This window comes from Corvus kubaryi, unplaced genomic scaffold, assembly GCF_017639235.1.
Source record: "Corvus kubaryi isolate FWS band 111438036 unplaced genomic scaffold, C.kubaryi_AGA036_p1.0 37216, whole genome shotgun sequence".
Lineage (NCBI taxonomy): Eukaryota > Metazoa > Chordata > Aves > Passeriformes > Corvidae > Corvus > Corvus kubaryi.
Genome location: NW_024581061.1, coordinates 1,200,198 through 1,220,197, shown reverse-complemented (window position 1 = coordinate 1,220,197; position 20,000 = coordinate 1,200,198). Strand labels below are relative to the sequence as shown.

The 20,000-nt window shown below is 37.1% G+C and overlaps 1 protein-coding gene across 3 annotated transcripts in view; it reads left to right on the top strand.

Moving 5' to 3' along the window:
- TOX (thymocyte selection associated high mobility group box) overlaps positions 1-20,000 on the top strand; it is a 219,393-nt gene that overhangs the window by 124,734 nt on the left and 74,659 nt on the right. For all 3 annotated transcript variants that reach the window (XM_042022585.1, XM_042022586.1, XM_042022584.1), the window contains exon 3: positions 6,145-6,387. In XM_042022585.1, the coding sequence (XP_041878519.1) occupies positions 6,145-6,387 (243 nt within the window). The remainder of the gene's footprint in view (positions 1-6,144; positions 6,388-20,000) is intronic.

Below are 20,000 nucleotides of genomic sequence, written 5' to 3'. Positions count from 1 at the left end.
TAAATAGGAAAAGTGTGGAGCTGTATCTCTGTCTGGAGGGAAGTTTAACTGCTTTGATAATGGTATTGGTGTTTGCAGGCCCCAGATCCTTTAACCTCTTATAATATTTGTGCTCCTACTTACTGTCATCTTTAAACTGTATTTCAATTTAAAGCCTCTATTGAAAACACATTTTCCAGCAAACCACTGTAGTATATGCATAAAATTAATGCAATTAATGAAAAGACTCTCAGGAGTGAAATCTTAAAAAAAGTCTGTTGTTTTACATAGTTCTGTACACTTTGAAAATTATGATTGTCTAAAATTAATAATATAATTGTCAGCACATTCTCCTTCTTGAAGACAGAATTCATCTGGTACAGGAAAATTAATGTTTTGCTTGGGGCTTTGGCCTTTAACTAATGTAAATTAGAGAAATTGATTAACACAATACAAAAAAGTTATACCTTCCCCTCTAATACATTTTTGATAGCTGTGGCTTGATAAATTAGTATATTGTGTGTTTTTAAATGAATATGATTTATTGCTGTTGTCTACCATATAAAGAAACACAAAAAAATTGTTTTCAGGATCATTGACTTGAACATATCAATGGCACTGTTGGACAATTCTTGCTGAGTGTTAAGATGATTTATGTAACAGACCGAAGGTTTCCACAGTAATGCATTATAGTCTCAAGCCTTGTTCACGCAGAGACAAAAGCAGCTGAAAAACACTTGCTTCTGAAGGTCCTCCGTTTAGAAATTAGAGATAAGATTGATCCTATTAAAACTCCTGGAAATATTCACTGTCAAATATATTATCCTAACTTTCAAATATGTATAAGGTATGTGGCTGTTTTTCCGCTTCTAATGAGCTCATTGTTTTTGCATTACTCTCGATTCATAAGTATTTCAGTTATGTAACAATGTGTTCAATAATAGGAGACAGCCTGAAGCATCTATCTTTTAAAAACTGGCATCTTTCCACAGTTCACATGCAGAAGCCTTGGTGCAAATGAAAAATTAAGACACGCTCTACATAGTTGGCAGAACCATTCATATCAGTTAAATTAAATATCTATAGGCAAATTCCCAATTTTTAAGGAACTGTTGCTAATAGGAGATTGTTGAGTAAATGCATGGTGAGTGATGCAACCATTGAGCACACGAATCACACTTACTTAGTGCATGTCTGTGCTGTCACATAGGAACAGTTCTGCTCTTTCCAGAGGGATTTACATTGGATGTTTGAAAGCTTGCTGCCCCTTGTGGTCAGTCTGTTTGAGCCATCTCCTTTGAGTTGCCTTCTCTGATCACTTTTTAAAGTTCTGTTAAAACTATTTTAAAACATCAGTAAGTTTTGCTGGCCAATATGGAGCTATTACTGTAGAGTACTTATGGAAAGTGACTGTATTTGTATTTCCTGCCAGCATTTCCTTTATTCCTCTGATGAGTAACCTCAAAAGTAAATACTAGATTTTTGTATGTGTGTGTGTTTGTGTTATCAGCACAGCAGGATGCATAGCCCTAATCTGAGTTATGTGTTACCAAAGTGAAGAACTGTCTTCTGACATACAAGTCCTCTCCATATCTCAGCTTTGCTCCTCCTTTCACAGCTTATTGTTGGATTTGGCCAGGCTAAGTGGCTTAAAAGGTAAATTGAAGGGGACCAATGGGGTCTTGTTCAGAAACAAAAGTTGGGTTTGGGTTGGACAGTGAATCAGGTTCATATCATTTTATTCTGGCAAGCTTTCCTCATAAAATTATATGCCAATGTAGCATATAGATAATGATGTTTCTTGATCTCAGAGTGGGCATCTCAATCATCTGTTTTATGAAGTTTCCATCATTTCAAGCAGAAATGTCACAAATATTTAGCCAAAAACATAGAATATTGTCCTTTAGATTTGGGAAGACATTCTTAATTCAAAAATCTTTCATAACTTTGTGTCTATAGATAGTTCAAATTTAAGGATAATCCATTCTGAGGTTCCCACTGTGTAGATTCCATCCGAACTAGACTCAAATCTGTTTATAATAAGCACAGGTGTAATGAAAATGTTCTTTATAATAAAGAAGAATTTAAGCATGTGTCTGTCCAGTGCTGTGCAGTTGGTTTAGTGGTGTTAATTTGCAGAGGGCTTTCTCTCTGGAACGTAATAAAGGCCTGAGTAGTTCCCCTAAACTGAAGAGCTGATTAACACCTCACCCACTCCTATAGTCACAAGATGAAAGTGAAACCACTGGCAAAGTTCCTAGTAGTTCTGTGGTAAAAAAAAAATAAAGCATTTCTGCTACCTTTTTTTTTTTTTTTTGGTTATTCAAAAGTGAAAAGGTGAGCTTGCTAAGGTTTCTGTGACCGGTAGGATAAAAAGGAGCTATTCCGTGTCTTTCTGAATAGAGCAGGTCCTGCTGATAGGAAAACCAACTGTGAAGGAAAAACCCTCGGAGTGGAGGGGAAAGACCCTAACCTTCCCCACCCCCAAGAAAAACCTAACAGAGTTGAAGATACAGGCCATTATTAATATTTATTATTAATATGTATGAGCTGTACTTATGAAATGCGATTGGATACAGGGAGTACAGCCTTCCCTGATGCTCTGGATGCTAGATAACGGCTTTCATTATGAATTCCAGATGAACAGCTTGTGTTGGAAGTGGTGCTTTAAGGAAGCCCAGAGGCCAGGACAGGATGATGACTGTGAGTGGGAGTTCTTGCTGCAGGGTTAAGCTCAAGCCTGGCTTTTTGCTAAAGTTCCCTAAAATTTCCCTTCACAGAAGAAGGTAACAATACAACATTCCAGGAGAGCCCATTGCCAGCAGTGGATCAGTTGCATCAAGGGCACCCCAGATGGTTACTAAATTAGGTTTTCCAACAGCAAGGGGAGAGGTGGCAGGAAAGTAGGAGTGGGTGTTTGAAGCTTGTAGCTGCTATTCACAGGACAAGCACATGTCCCGTTCCTCACGCCTTTCCTTCAGGCACAGTTGCAACAGCCTTGTTCCTGGGATATGTTGGATTTGCTGCAGATGTATCTAGGAATTTTGGGTTTTGATATGCCAGTGCGCCAAGTCATTACAAGCATCTGAACCAAGCTCCTGGACGAGACAAATGAGTACCAGCAAATCACTGTTGAAGCAACTTCCCCGAGGAAGTTATGTCTGTATGCGCTACATACACACAATACTGAGCAGGGAAATATCAAATAGGCTGAAAATGTAAAGTGAATAGGGTGCTCCACAGATGCTTTCAAATATCTGTCCATACCATTAGCATATAGCTTGGATGCTGCCTAACTTTATTGAAATAGTACAATAGTTTATGTCTTAAGAGAATATTAAAATAGAGAAACATAGGAAATGCTATAATTTGAATTATATGTTATTTGGTGTTATTACTGCTTTTGCTATTCTAATCCTAAATTTAAGTGTAGTGGACAATGATATTGTAGGTGATGTGGGATCAAATGCACTCTTAACTGGTTCACAAGCAACAACCATGGTGTGATTTTTTAAAAAATAATTAATCTGAGAAAAACCATTTATTTAAAAAGCTTAGCCCATATAATACATATAGCTTTATTAGATACTTACACATGACACAACTTGGATTGTGGAGCTGCTAGTGCTTTATACTTCCTTCTTAATAAATGAAGCTAATGTCCTACTGGCAGTCCAATTGCTTTCACCATTTTTGAAGTATTATTAAACATTTGAAACACAAAAAATCAAAAGTAAAACCTGGTCCATCCATATGTGACATGCAAAAAGAGGTGTACAAAGAAGCAGATATGCTAAATGCTTGCATTTTAGCCTGTCAATATTTGATTTAGGAATATTTGCTTTTAGAAGTGAACATCAGTCTCACTGGACAGTGGGAGAGAGAGAAAACAGATGTTAATACTTTTTACCTGTAAAATCATGGGAGACAACACTCTTTTGAGGCCATAAGCCTTTTGGGACAGTAGAAAAGACACTGTTGAACATAATAGTCATCTTTCCACAGCTAATGAATCCCTCCTGGTAGCTGTAGGCTACATGGATCCAAGCTCACCAGGATTAGTTTCCAAATCTAAGTGTACCTGCAGTGATTGTGCTGGTCCAGGAGAGCATTTTGGATGTTATCCCTCCCTTCATTTCTGTTCCTTGCTGTTTTGTTATTGTGGTATTAGACCTTAAACTTACTTTAGGCACCTTTCTCTTCATCATGGATTTTCTATAATAGTAATTAGCAACTAGCCAGTGTTTGCATTGTCCCTAATAGTTTTATTTGGCTTTGAAAAATTTATACATTGTTATTGAGTAAATGTGACGTTCTCTTTGCCATGTTTAAGCCTTCTCTCCACTTAGTGAGGGTGTATTTTTACTTTATTTCCCCTTGGAGATGTTTCCACTGATGGCTGCATCATGGCTTCTAAAAGTGGGAGCAAATGCAACTTACAGAGGTCAGTAGACTCACACCAGCTTCCCATTAAGGAGAAAACAGGGGCAAAGGGAGACCAAACTCCTGTGCTGGAGGTGAGAAACACAGATGGAATGCATGGATAGACTCAAAGTCCTCACACATAACAGTGATGATATCACTGTCAAACCCCTTCGTCTCCCTGTTCTGTTGTTTTCATTCTTTGGGATTTTACTTTGGCCATTCCAGTCTAGACTTCCTGTTCTATTTCATACTAAGATTTTGGTGAAGAGATTAAAACCATGTTGGAAAAAAAACCAAAGCAGCCAAAACTATGGCAGTGTGCATTTCTGTGTTCAGCAGCTCACTGAAAACATTTAATACAGTTTGGTTTTGGTATGATTTAAGTTTATATATGCATGCTCGTAGAGAGGAGAGTAACCTCAGGCCTCAGGAGGACATTATTACTATGATCACAAATGAAAAACCCCTTTGTTTATAATTGGTCATTGATTCTTCCCCCATCCTTCTGCATGAATTCATACACCGTGCTGTCCTCCATTTGGAAACTCATATTGGGGAAAACATTTTCTTCCAATAGCTGCTCTTTGAAATTATGCCCTCATATTCATCCTTTACAGTGATACTTTTCAAAAGCAGAATGTATTTAAATCCTTGCATTTCCAGAATTAACAAAAGCAGCACTCAGAGCAGGACTGCTGTGCTGGAGAGGGGCAGGAAGGGTGGGAGTAGTCTCTGTGCTATAAATCTCCTGACTGTGGGCATGGGATGTGCAAAGACTGATCACTTTGCAAAGGAGTTGGCTGTTCTCAGAAAAGCAGAGCAGGCTTTCAGGCTGAGCCATTGCAACTGATCTCTTTAACTCTTTATTATGCTCCCCTTTTCCTTTTAAGGAATATGTGCATTCCCACCCTATCCTACAAATGAGCCTACCTGCTCATATAGATAAATAATAGCAATTATCCACCTTGGTGCATTACTCTGACTTTGCCTGTGGCTTTTCCTTGGATAAGATTGAGTTGGATGACTTAACAGCAGCAGACAACAAAAGACTAACAGTAGTTTGGTGGAGTTACTAATTCAGATAACTAACAAAATGTATGTATAATTCAGTTTATAGGTTAAGAAAGAAAAAAAATTAGATTTTTTTAGACACTTCGAATGTATTTTTATAAATACAAAGTATACTCATACTAACTATGTACTGTTTCTGTTTCTTTGTAGCAGAGTAAATGCATGGCACTCCCACAACCATAAAAGTGGTATCTTCACTATGTAATTCTTGGTCTGAGTAGCAGGGAGTAAGATGAACCATTTTGTGCCAATGTTAATTTTATAAATTGCATTCCCTTTTCCACAATGCCATGAAAAAGGTATTCAGCTAGATGAACGCTCTTGGAAAATTTTAATAGGACCCTTGAAATCTGTTTGAGTTCACCGTCTTTAAAAAAAAAATATTTCTAGTGGAAGCTGTGAAAGTATCATAGATTCTTATGCCTTAGAGGCATTTCTTCCTCCACACATAATGGTGAGACTTCACTCATATAATGTATGGGTCTTGAAAATATTCTCTTTGTTAAACTGTAAATCGTGATTAGAAGTATGTGAGTTGGGCTCTTTTTGTTTGTTTTGTATGACTTTTATTATTATTATTGACCAGTGCTCATATGATTTTCATAGCATAGAGTTTCATAGCATACATAGTTGCAAGCAAAAACTTTCCATTTGTTGTTTTTTTTGCAGTCTTTTCCTGGCCCAAGTCTCGAAAGTGAAGATTTTAACATACCTCCTATAACTCCTCCGTCATTGCCTGACCACTCCCTGGTACACTTGAATGAGATAGAGTCTGGGTACCACTCTCTGTGTCATCCCATGAACCACAATGGCCTCCTTCCATTCCACCCACAAAACATGGATCTACCTGAAATTACAGTTTCCAACATGCTTGGCCAAGACGGGACACTGCTTTCCAATTCCCTCTCTGTGGTAAGCACTTTTAGTCTTTCCCTTCTGTTTTAAGTGCAAAATTATGGAAATACAGACCTGTTTGAAATCCTTCACAGGGGCCAACACCCGCACCACTCAAATTTTGGAGTGCCCTGGCCCGACTCTGGGTGTTACATTGCATTTCCTGTGTCAAATCCTCCCCCAGCAGAGGTGGGAGGGATTTCCAGCTGAGTTCCTCAAAGCCAGGATGTTACCTTCCACCGCCTTGGGTAGAAGTGTTTCTGCTTTACAGGGATGTAAATAATGACAAAAAGGGGCTCAAGGCTCTGACTTCTGCTGGAGCAGGGTTTGGATCCAGATGGCCGCTGTTCTGTATTTGTCTGAATAGGCTCTTTCCATTCTCATTTGCATGTGCTGAGAGATGTACAAAAATTTAATATCTCCTTTCTTGTTTACCGCACGTTTGGAAAACAGCAAATGTTATTTCTGATTCTAGGCCAAATCTTACAGCCTTTTTACAGTTCCCAGTCCTTAGCCAGCCAGAATCCAACTGAAAAGACTGGACAACTTGCTTATAAAGTCTGTCAGACAGTCATTATGGTCATAATCTTGTGAAGCCTGATATTATAAATCACTTCTTTGAATGTTAAATTGCTTGCAACAACTGCAGAGCTACTTTACATGTTACATTTTCAAGTGGGCTCTACAATTAATTAGTATACTTCTTGCATAGCATCTCCAGACAAGATTATTTCACATTGATGTACAATTCTAACTCAAAGAGTTAAAAATCCCGTGGAAGAGGATGGAGCCTGACATTGTGTGCATCCCCCTGCACTTAAAGCACTAGGTGGGCTAGATGGGCTGCCCAGGAGCTGAAGTTCCCAACAGGCAAAGATAAGAATCTGTTGTTCCCAGAGATAAATGGTCTGGGCTTCTCACCAAAAGGTCTGCACTTAGGAACTGAGGCTGTTGAGGCTTCCCAGCTTGCTAGTGCCCCACCACATTATCTGAAAAATTTAAGTCAGTCCTGAGAACCTGAGAGCTAACACAACACATGGAGGTTTGGGGAGTGAGTGATCTAGGCTCAGCTCTCCATCAGCCCCTCAGACTAACAGCCCCAGAGCCAAGGGCCATGGTGACTGGAAAAGACTTAGTTTATAACAAAAAGCTGCCTTGTCACATGGCTTCATTGCAACTTAATTAAAATAAAGCTACCTTGATTTTGAGGAGCTCTGCATTTCCTCTGAGGATGTCCAACAAGCAGAGGCCAGAAGCCTTGGCCTCTCATGTGTTACACAGTTGTTATTGATTTACTAGGATGTTGCACACTTTGTGTTTGAGGTCAGAATCTGACCTCAGATTCTAATCTCAGGGTTATGTTCAATAATGGAAGGAATGGGGGAAAGGCTGATTTATATAGAGAAATATAAATGTACTCTATGGAAAGATCCTATATTTTCCTTGCAGAGCTGATGGCATGCATTTAAGAGCTTGAGTGAAATCTTGTGTGGGGTTCTGAAAATCAGAACTATGAAAGGACTTGAAAAAGTAAGATAAATGCTTGACACTCTAGTCAAGACAGACAGTATTTCATTGAATTGACCTCTTCTGAGCCATGGTTATTACTCAGAACTGTACATTCTTTTAAGCTGTGATGTTTCACACTAACCTTTTGCAACAAGCTCTGAACAAAGAGCCTTGAGAGTGGGCAGATCATCACAGTGATTGCATTGAGGGCAAATACAAAAAAGTTGAATAATATAACTAGGCAATTTTGCTATTGGAACTTAGTGAAGATCAGAAGAGATGAAAATCAGATGTCAAGAAAATGTGTGCTAAATTTTGACAGTAATTTCTGAGGATTTGTTCAATAAATAAAGCATGATCCTTGAAGTGTCATGCGCTAAGTCAACTGTTATCCCTAACTTGCATGCCCTTTTTTCACAAGAGGGCCTCTTACCTAGCAATAGTTTTAGCTCAAGCTGGCTTGTCTGTGCAGGGGATGAAGCTACAGTTCATGTTAGTATAACTGGTAGGATGTTAACTCCTCGATTTCATACAGTTCAAATACTGTTTGGCAGTATAGCTCCTCTGATTTGAATTTGATAACTTGAGAGAAATTAACTTGAGCGAAATAATTTAACTCTTCAGTGAATTCAATGACTTCTTCAGTGAATAGAATGACCCCATTGTTAATTTGGCTTTGCACTGATGATGAAAAACAGGGCATTTTGAAGAGTTAACATTCTTTACTTAGTTTTGAAGCTTTTCTTTATATCCAGAACATTTAACATTTTTTCTTCAGTATGACTCTTTTCTTGTGCTATTACTCATCTCTAAGTTTCCTTTTTACTATCTCATCAAACTCTGATCCATTTAACATGTTCTTGTCTAAATTGCTCCTATATTGCCTCATATAGAACATAATTTATAAGTTTCTCCAATCTATCTAAACCCTTGGTTCCATATGATTTGTAGTATATCAAGCACCATTTAGTGTATTTGGAAACCATGTGTCTCACTTCATTTTTCAGGGCACTAATGGGTATTTTTAGAAAAAATATTCTTAGAAACAAATCTGTTGGCTGTTCTCTATCCCTAATTAATTTCACATCTTCAGCAAATTTTACTTATATTGGGACGAATTCAGCTGCATTGCAATGCGCCTCTGATTGAATTTGGTTATTTTTTCTTTACTTTCAACGTCCTTCTTTTTAGCCAGCTTTTAACTCATGTTGGTATTTTAGCAATAATACCTTCTTTTTTGTCTGTATTAGAACTAGTGAGTGTTTTTCAGTTTGTATTTTGCCAAAGCATTAATTAATGCTAGTCAAATGTGAGAAAGGAATCTCAGTGAGCTCAAAACCAGCTGGAAAATAGTTCATACACTAAGTGTAGTGTTTTTCTTCCATCTCAACTACCAGGTGTTTTCAGATGAGAATTTCTGTGATTTTGGGCAGATTGAAAATTGAGGATGTACCCTTCCTAAAACCCCTTCAAATCTCCCCCCATCAGAAGTCCCTGTTTCATACTGTGCAGTATTCCCTCCAAGCTGCAGATGAAATCCCTTTTAGTAAGGATGGCAGGATTTACCCCAATCTCTGTAAGAATTCTCCTCTGTAGAAGTGCTTATACACACACAATAAAAGCCCAGCACCAGCTCAGTGAATTCATATTAGGGATCAGCTTCTTAGAGATCTTTTACACTGTGGGAATTCTTTCTAAAAATTTTTACAATGCTGGGAGATGAAAATGTCTCATTGCCATTGACTGTGTCTTAAATTTGGAATTGGACTTCTTTGAAGTTTTTTTGATTGACTGTACTTTCATATTGCATGCCCACTATTTAAAAAAAAAATCATACAACAAAACCACTAAAATTTTTACTTCTCATTATTGTGCTGTCAGTTCACATATTTACTTCTATGTTTGTGTATTTTTGTTTTTCTTCTTAGTTGACATACAGGCATATATACATACAGACATATGCACGCTAATTTATATCATGCTGTCACATACAGATTTCTTTAGATGCTCATTATATCTGGATATCAGGGGGCCAAAAGTCTACAGAATTTGTGCAGAATGTGTCACAGTGGTATTAACACGTGGTCCAGCCCCAACATGGGAGCCCTCTAAAATCCTCCTTCAAAATGGACATGACTTCTATTCCTGCTTCTTAATTGGATCCGGTTTGATATAGCTATAACTGTTTGTTTAATGAAAATGTACTTATTGTCCTGTAAACACGTTTGCTTCTCTATAATGGAATTGGTATCCCTTCCTGGTTTCCTACCAGTTGAAAACTGTGTGGGTTTGGTTCAGTCCCAGCTGGGGCCTGACCTGCCAGCCTTTTTCTGTTGGTGTGAGTTTTCCTGAGATATCCCAAAGGATATTTTCAAGGACCACAAGAGTTACCCTTCGAACAGTTGGGAAAAAATGCATCTTGTATAAGAATGTGTATTTATCTGTAAAAATGCTTTTGTATGAGTTCTACAAAATGAGTTTTTCTGTGTATCAATAAAATTATAGACATTCCAGCTTTTTTAGTATATCCTATAGATGATTGGTTTTTCCGTAAGAAACCAGGGTTAAAAATCTCAGTGCTGTTTTTACATAGTGGGAAAAAAACCCCAACCTATTTTTGGAACACTTTCATATGTAATCTTGTTCTGATCTTTTTGAAAATGTGGCTCGTGATGGTATACTATTGAAAATTTACAAGAAAGAAATAAAAGATTTCAGTTTCTTGAAATGCTTCAGATTTCTGGGTTTTAAGTTTAAAGTGGAAAAGATGTTAAAAGATGGGGTTTATTTCCCAAATGCTCTACTTGTGCTGGCAACAAAAGCCAGCATAACATGTACACTTAGGTTTATTGTCATTTTTAGTATACAGTCAAGGCACACTTTGAATTCAGAGGCTACTGTACAACTGTTTTGACAGCCACCACATCAGTAGGTAATGTGCAGGACATATGAAACTGAAGCAAAAACGTTTCTTTAGGTCTATAGGGAGTGCAGTACATCAAGGAATTCAGATATATTAGAGCAGCATGAATTTCTAATATGTTGCTCTTATGGAAAAGACCACTGGCATATTGAATAATGCTGCTTTCAAAGCAGAGCAGAAAATGTGATTACAGACAATTTCATTGCTGTTTTTAAAATAAATATTTTTGAAATCTTGGGGTGTTTTATTTCATGTAATGCATAAAATATGTAACAGTGTGCTATAGCTAAAGATCTTCTAGGTCACGGAAGAGTAGATGATGTCAGCTATAATTATTCAGATGTGGAATAATAGAAGCATTAGTTTAAAATAAAATGCATGTCACAAAGGCCCATGTCCTTATATAAAAAAAGGCAATAAAAAGCTGCTTTTTTTTTTTGCACACTTAGATAGAAGAATGAAGGCAATGAATAATTATTTAACATTATGCCCCAATTCATCAAAGCCCAAACAATTACATTATATTTATTTATGAACTATATATTTTAGGTATGCAGCCCATGAGAGATTAGTATCTTAAACAAAACGTGGCATTGTGTAACAGGGAAGAAAGAAGACAGCCACTTTTTTTTTCCCCATTTTTAATCTCAGGTAGAATGAAGCTAGTATTTCTTATTCACAGTACAGTTGCTAATAAATCCAATAAAGGAGGCTGTTGTTGTTGTACCTGGGATGCATTTAAGAGATTTTGTTTTACTAGTTTCATACATGTTAGTTTAAATTCAGTATTCTTGACTCATTTTGAGTCTGACCTATACAGCTGATTCTTTTTTCTTCTACCTTTAAGAGTTAGTGCAAACAACTGAGTCAAACAGAAATTCATTACTTCTGATGAACAAGATGAATAACTTCCATAATAAAAAAAAAGATTTTTGTCTCCTAACCTAAGTGTTGAGATTTGAGTCATGTTTGGATACTTTTTTCTAGCTTGTATTGCATGGCAGTTGTAGCAGATACATTTTGTCTCTGGTGAATACTTCGCATTTGTGCCTCATTACCAGTCTCTGGTCTTCAGTTAACATCAAAATTTACTGTTATGCTACACAGACCTGCTGCTACCCCAAATTTTATTGCAGTGAGTTATTGCCACCAGAACCACCAAATCATAAAGCTAAGGTCATAGAACATCTTGTGTTAAAGTTGTTTTGTTTGTTCTCTTATTAAGCAACTTTGTACTCTTGCAGGATATCTTTCTTTTCCTTAAAAAAACCAAACAAACAAGCAAAAAAACAACACCATGTTTTCCAGGCTGGTTTGTTTTGTTTTGTTTTTTCACTGAAATAAGCCTTGTGTGGAAAAAGGTTACAATAGTTAACGTGTGTTTTGTCAAACAGACTAACCAGCTCATGTCTGTCAGCATAACTTTATTGTCTCCAGTAGAATTATGATGATTTATTCCATCAAGGGCTCTGGGGCATCATTTTTATCTTTCCTTTCTTCTGATGTCTGCTCCACTCTTTTGTCATCAGAAAGACAACAGAAAGGATATGTAGAAGAGCTGATTAAGATGTAATTTGATCAAGGTTTTATAAATACCTGAATATTGCATATCTGCTACTAGAAACCTCTTTACTGAGGTACAAAAAACGTCTGATGTCAGAAATTATAGCTGTACAAAATCAGAGTGGAAACAAATCATGCATTTTTAGCAGTGATAGAGATATGCCATTTAGCTATAGTGTACTGTGGGAAGTGGTTGGTTCTCTATGCCTGAGGGTTAAATTCAAATGGGGCATCTCTCAAAAAAAATGTGCTCTGTCTGGGACTGGACTTACAGAGCTCACACTACAGCAGGGGGACCAGAACCTTCCCATGGGTCGCATTGTCCCTGGGGTGTTCCCAGCAGAAAACATCAGTCCATGCATTCTTGGTAGGGGCCACATTGCTGGTATCACCTCAGCTGTAGCACTTCTACAGTTTTTCCCTCCCAAGAGAACATCAGCAGAGTGAAAGAAAGCACTCTGTGGCTGCAGGCTATTGATGGATACCACCTTCTTCAGGTCAACTAGGACAAGAGTTCTTGTGAAAGTATTTGTGCAGCTTTTTTTTCCTGGTCCTAAAGTAGTATCTGGTAAAGTTATACTTTCTGTCTCTAAGTACTAAGAACTTACCTTAAAGATAGATCAAGTAAATATTTGCACATAACTGTAGGAAAATATTTGTACACCAATGACTAAGACTCTTTTTTAGAATAATTCCAGGTCTTATGTTTAAAACTGAAAATGAATCTGTTGATTTACTGTCAGGGAAATACAGCGTCCTGCTTATTTGAGTGTGGTTGTTGAGACTCCACGTGCCTCACATATTTCACAAACTCAGACAGAAAACAACTTCAGCATAATTTCAAGAAGAGATAACAAGATAGCCTATATATTTTTTTGAAAACAGCCTTCTATAGAAAATACTTAGGTGACCTTTTTTCACTGTGGTTACCCATTGTCTGATAGGAATTATTTGTTACACAAAAAAAGTAAGAAAAAGCAATAAGTTTAGTTGTATTAATTATTGTTTCTTAGACTTTAACCAGATAGGCACAGGCTAAGACATGATGAATGTGGTGCAGAGAAAAAAACTTCAGTTGTGGGTGGTAGATTATACAACACTTCACATGTGAAGTACTCACAGGAGTGATTAATGCATAAGCAGCATCATAGCTGCAAGTGTCAAACAAAACAGATAATAGAGTATGCAAATAGAGGAAACATAACTCTCAGAAAATGTCAGAAATTCAGAGTTTTGGCAGCAGATATTGTTGACTTTAATCTGCTGCTTTTAACATTGCATGTAGTTGTCGAGAACAGCACAATAATGAAATGGTTCTGAAGACTCACACCTTGGCAAAAAAAATCTTCGTGATCTTAAGTCCTGTATATGGAATAGAAGTGAAATGTCTTTCTCAAAAACTGTGAACATGCTTCTATGAAGACAGAAAGGAGAGAGAAGCCCACAGTGCAGATAAAAAGGAGGGCTTTGTGTATCAGGTGGAGTAGCCTCTATTTCCCCCTGTTTCATCATTTAAATGCATGAATTTGCATTCCTTGAAACTCAAAAGCAGCTGAGAAGACTGCACATCCTTCATGGATTTGTACTGCATTGACCATCTCATCCCATTTTGTTCAGTAGTAGAAAGGTGTGTGGACAAAAGCAGTCCCACTACAGAATGTTCTGCCTTAACACAAGGTGCCATGTGCACGCTGGAAGTTCAGCTGTGTCACATGCTAGAGCGTGAATTCTCCTCCTTCAATCTTGCATATGTAGAGTCATAGATGTATAGTAAAATTTTTTCTTCATTTTGAGGGAAAAAGCACATTCTTGGCTTTCCAAGTTGAAGGAATTTAAATGGTCCAATTAATGGTTTTGTGGATTTTTTATCTGTTTTAGTGGTTTTTACAAAGTTTTAAGTATCATTGTTTGAGTTTACCAGTGACTTTTTACACGAGGAATAGAAGAAAAATATTCTACATGGTAGTGTTTTGAGACTTGAAGAAATAATCAGAAGTAAAAAATTACTCATTTGTTATTTTTATCCATTTTTGTTTCACAAGGCAATGAAGAAATGCTATAAGTGTAAGGGTGTCTACCCTTCCTAGTCCTTTCAATAACATAAAGATTCATTTTAAATTGACATTTGCCCCTCTGTTCTTCCTTCCACCTCCTCTTCATTTATACAAGGCCTGTACTGACACTGTGTAAATGCCACGTTGGGATTCCCTGTGGGCAGCATGTAAATCTCTAACCTCCCCTGCTACTGTGGTGCTGTACTTCAGCCACATGCATGTGACTCAGGGTCTCTGCAGCCTCACTCACACACTTTTGAACTGCACTTTTGGCATGTTGTGCAAGCCGTTGCCTTTATATTTGAACACTAAAGATATGAAAATGAATGTCCTGAATTCATTTTCTGTGTATATCATGGATGGACGCTGTCACAATAAAGGACTTTAGGTATAGAGTTGCAGCAAGAAGCATTATGGAGTGAGGAACACCTCTACGACACGCTCGTGCGTATCTTTCAGCTACAAAATCCCCACAATGACTGCTTTTCATCTAAACTGAGCAAAGGAATTTCAGTTTATCTTACATATTATCAGGGTGTATCCAAAATTCCTCTTTCAACCAACGTGCAGGGACTTAAAAGAGTCAAAGGAGATGTTATAGGTGGTGACAGGCACTCTGTATGCCTGCCCTGACCTGGAGCTGATGCAGACTGCAGTGCTCAGAGTACATACACATATACATATATACCTGGATACACAAATTTACATATGTATTAGCATTTATATGTCTGTATATGTGTATGTAAATAGGTATCACACTGTCAGTCACTGAAGCCCTCTGCTGGAAAGGGGGTGTAAGAGACAGGATGTAGCATCTGCAACATCCCCCTGCTCCCCAGATTGTGGATCCACGTTGTTGTTAAACAGAGACTGAAACTAAAGCCAAATTATTGAAGTAGATGAAACAGATTTAATTAATGTACTTCTCATGGCTGCATTATACAATATTTTTTCCAAATCCCTGAGTTATAAGTGACATTACAGTGCCTGACTGTAACTTTAATGATGGCTACTTCTGCTAATTGCGTTAATGAAGGAAGTAGCCTAGTTCTAAAGTGAGACATGGCATACCTAATGGATAACAAGATGAAACTCCATATCACATCTTCAAAATCCTGGTTAAAGGACCAGATACTCTGGTCCTTTAACAAAAAAAAAAGGCCTGCTCATGGAGTATTTACAGAATCAGGCCCTTGATGAGATGCAATGCTTTTTTATTTGGAAATGGGACTTCCTTCTAATACATTTTAAGATTATCTTCATTCACACATAAAGAATTCAGAGATTAACTCACTAACTAAGCTTCAGTTTCCAACACATGCCCTAATACTGAAGTGTGGGATCTCAGTTTAATGAATTTTACGACACTCCCCTTTTCTTATGCAGTAGCATAAAAAGCGTTTAGTGCAATAGGCTTAGTCTTTATCTGGATATTAAGTGCAGCTTAAGTTGCCTGACAGAAAGTATACAGTGTAAAATAACCACTGGCAAAACTTTTAAAAGTTATATTTTGTACACAAAGCAACTGATAGCATTTGAAAAATAATGCTGAGTGGCACTCTGTTCTTCTGCAGCACCTTTCTTGTGCCTTGAAGTGCTTTGCAGTCACTAATTAGCTAAGAAGGTAGTTTACTCATAACAGTACAAATAGATGTTTGCAATCTCAGTCCCTCCTATCTGTCAAGTACTATACTGTGGGAGAGAAAAGCATTTACTTTATCAAAAAGCTAGTAAAATTTAATTCACAACATACAAAGACAAATGAATCCCAAGTTGAAAAAGAAAGATCTCAAAGGAAGAGGAAGAAAATGACTACATAGGGGGACCTGTAATAACGAAAGTGTTACCAGGAGCTGATTTCATGTTTGATGCTCAGTAAAACAAAGGTGGTTAGCAGTGTGGTGAGAATCAGCTTTCAATATTAGAACTAGCAGATGTCCTCATATGTGGTAAAAGCAGGACTTAACTGCCATGTGCTACACATCTAATATAAAGCTTTTACAGTGACTGCATATTATGGTAGCTGAGACTTTTAAGCTCTCTAGCAACGTGGAAGTGATACAGCAACCTTATTTAAGAGCCATGAAAAAGATGCAGGGATTGCTTTGCTTGTCCTTGAAATGCAGTCAGCTCTAGGGAGAAGTGAAGTATCTGTTTAACCACAGAGTGTGATGCTCCACTGCTCCAGATTCCCAGTCCAAGCCCTTACGGGCCAGTTCCATAGCACACGTGTTTCTTCTCACCTGTCATCAGCTTTCATGACTGCAGGGAGAGGAAAACTCACAGCAGGGAAGTTCTCTGCCCAGGGCCTGGCCTGTGTAATTTTAATTGTGAGTGGCACTGTTGCACTGACTTCATCATTTGTGGCCTCTGCTCCTGAACTACATTTTAGGAGTTCTGTGACTGACTCAAAACCTCAGTGGGATTTTCAGAAATATTCTGGCCTAATGTTGATCCTGTCCTACTCTAGCAGGAGCTATCCCAGAGTTTCGAAAGAAACAGAATTAGCCCTATAGCAGATGCTTTCATTTGTTCATAAATTGTGAGAATTTCGATTTTACATTATATCAAATTAAAGGTGTGTCAACAAAATTGTTTGTCAATAATGATCCATATTCATAATGCCATCATAATTCTGAAATGTTTTTCTTTGTAACATTTGGAAAATCAGTGCAAGCTGTAACAAGACTGAAGAGAAAAATCATGACCTAATGTCCTGTTTTGAAACAATTCTTATTGTTTTGATTGTCATACAATTAAAGACAGTATAGGAAAGCTGCACAACAGAAAATTCATGTGAGTAGCCTGACCTCTTAGATCCTGGCTCAGTGCAGCCTCTATGTTGTGTTACTTACCAAATCACAGAAATTGGTCCAGAGGGAACCATAATGTCCCTCCCTTAATGTAGTCCAAGATAGGATTCTAAAAGGTCATCTCACTGAGAACCTATGAAACTCCATAGGTTTGTCATTTCTGACAGATGGTTATCTAACTTATTTTTTAGAGAATTCATCTAGACTCCTCAGGCAAGCTCTGGATAGAGGTTCTCACCCTTAAAAAAATCACCATACATAACACCCAGCAGGCAGTGGAGGTTAACAAAGACCATTTAATATTTTCAGTTGTCTGTTATTTATTTTTAAGGTGTGCTTATATATATGTATATATTTATATTTATTAAGTGTATATTAAGCTAAGAATGTATGATAGGTAATAGATGTTGATGGAACAGCTAGGAGAGAAATAATCAAGAAGATGTATATTAACTCAGACTGTTTTGGTTCACAGCTGACTTGACCATTTAAGAAACAGTTAGAAAAATAATCAGCTTTTCCCAAATCTTATTAGTATATAAACATGATCCAGACTCTATTAACCCATAAACTACACTGAGCAAAATAATTCTTCTTGAAGGTTCAGTTACAGTGTTATTTTATGAAATTGTTTATGTGCATATTTTAAATATTATATTTATTTATCATCATCCATTACTTAGGAAGTTAGGCTGAAGGAATGGATGTTTATGATACTTAAGGAATGTCACCTCAAGTAATGGGATAAAAATAAGCAGTGGGTGAAGGTTGGGAAAAAACCTTTTAATGGCATCCGAATAGTCTGCCAGGTAGTGTTAAAGCACTGGAACATGGACGTATGGGAAAATCCTGCACTGACTGAGAGATGGGTTGGTGATTTAATAGACCTTTCTTTGAGATGTAATTTCTGTAACTGGTTGATACATACACTAGTGTTCAGATATTTGGACTCGTTTCTTGTTTGTCTGGCAAATTGTTTCTTGGGAAAGGTTATAAATTACAATAAATAGACTTTGCAGAAGATGAGCTACATGATATTCTTGGAAAGAATTTTTCAGCTCATATCCAGACGTTAATGCCAAAGCAGAAAAACCCAGTAGAGTCCTAATTCCATGGCTTTGCTTGAGTACAGTGCTAGGATGGTGCACTGCCATAAATAATATTTACATTGAATAGAGTCTTTTGTATTCTAACAGCAATTCAGGATAGAAAAGATAAAACAGAGAAACAAATGTTATTTACTTAGATGAGTTTTTTGCTTTCTGATTTTTCAACAAAGAATTCACTGCTAGCAATGGAGTGAAGGATGGGGAAAGAAGGGAAAGCAAGCATTTATAAAAATGTTTATGTAGTTATAATTAGATCCATTTTAGAACCAAAAGTTTTATGTAGAAACTGACAGAAGGATACACAATAATTATAGTTTGCTGACAAGCTGAATAGAGTTTCCTTTTTTTATCTTATGGTTTTAGGAAACCAAACTGTAAATAAATATGCAGTTTGACAGATTGTAATTGCAATCAGCAAGGCGTCTTTTCATTTAATCAGATAGTGTTATTAAAATGGGGTTACAATTAAACATTTTATAGTGTGACGTAGAACTCTATTAAAATTCCCCAGCAAACAGTAATTTGCATGTGATGCTTCTGCAACCAATTTCCATTTGCAGAAACGTTATTGGTTGTGACCTTCCAGTAGTTAGGTCTCAGTTTGCTGTTCTCTTCCTACTTTGATACATGATATTAAGTATTCTCTTTCTTTACCTCACTGTGAAGCTTAAAACATTAATTTTGTGTTATTTTATTGTATTATTTTTTACCCTTGTTAAAACTGCGTGACACTGGCCAAAGCAGGTTTGCACCGTTGGAAATGTGGAATTACCTAAGCATACATTTTCTTAACTTTAAGAATTGTAATTTTTTTATCAACTGTAAACATGTGGAAATCCACTATTTATTCCCATAGTTTTGATAAACTAAGTAAAAAAATATAAAAGTCAGAAGTGGTTCAGTATTCTGCCTTTTAAGACATTTTCAGGCTGTAAGTTCTCTCTGAGATCACCATTCTCTAAGTAAAAAAAGAGCGAGAAGAATCATTAGGACACACAATTTTTGGGGCATTCTTCAGGTGCATGTAACCCCACTAATGAAACTCCACATAGAAAATATTTGGAGCAAAGGGAATGAGTGATTTGCATTAGCAAAGAGTGAAAGTCTTTGAATATCAGACAGCAAAGCTACTGTTCCTTTTACTGTGGGGGACATTTTTTGAGGAAACATCAGTGGTTTGAGAAAAGTCAACATTTTCCTTACTGGAAAATAATCAGGCAGTGGTTAGAAAACATACATTCTTGGTTCTTGTCACTAGTAGCTGACAAAGATAAAAATAAGGAGGGAAAGAGAAGAAAAAAAGAGTAAGAAAAGTCAAGTATGCTTTTTTTTGGTGAAAAGTGAAGTTGTATGAATACTTGAGGAGAAGAAAAAAATGGAAAGAAATAATCTGTTCTGACCTACTATGTATTTATTTTAACTTTGCACTATCCTTGACTTGGAACCTTTTTATTCTATCCTATTTTTACTGATACAACTGTGTGTTGGTTTCCCCTTGTGCTGTTTAACAAGTAAAATCACTGCAGAGTAGGCTAATGCACAGTCTCTGACTCTGTACTGCATGCCCATCAATTTTCCTTTCTTCATTTGTGTGCATATGTGCTGTTTCCTACTGTCCTGGGTTGCAGTGTATTCTATTACCATCCCCATCAGCTGTTAA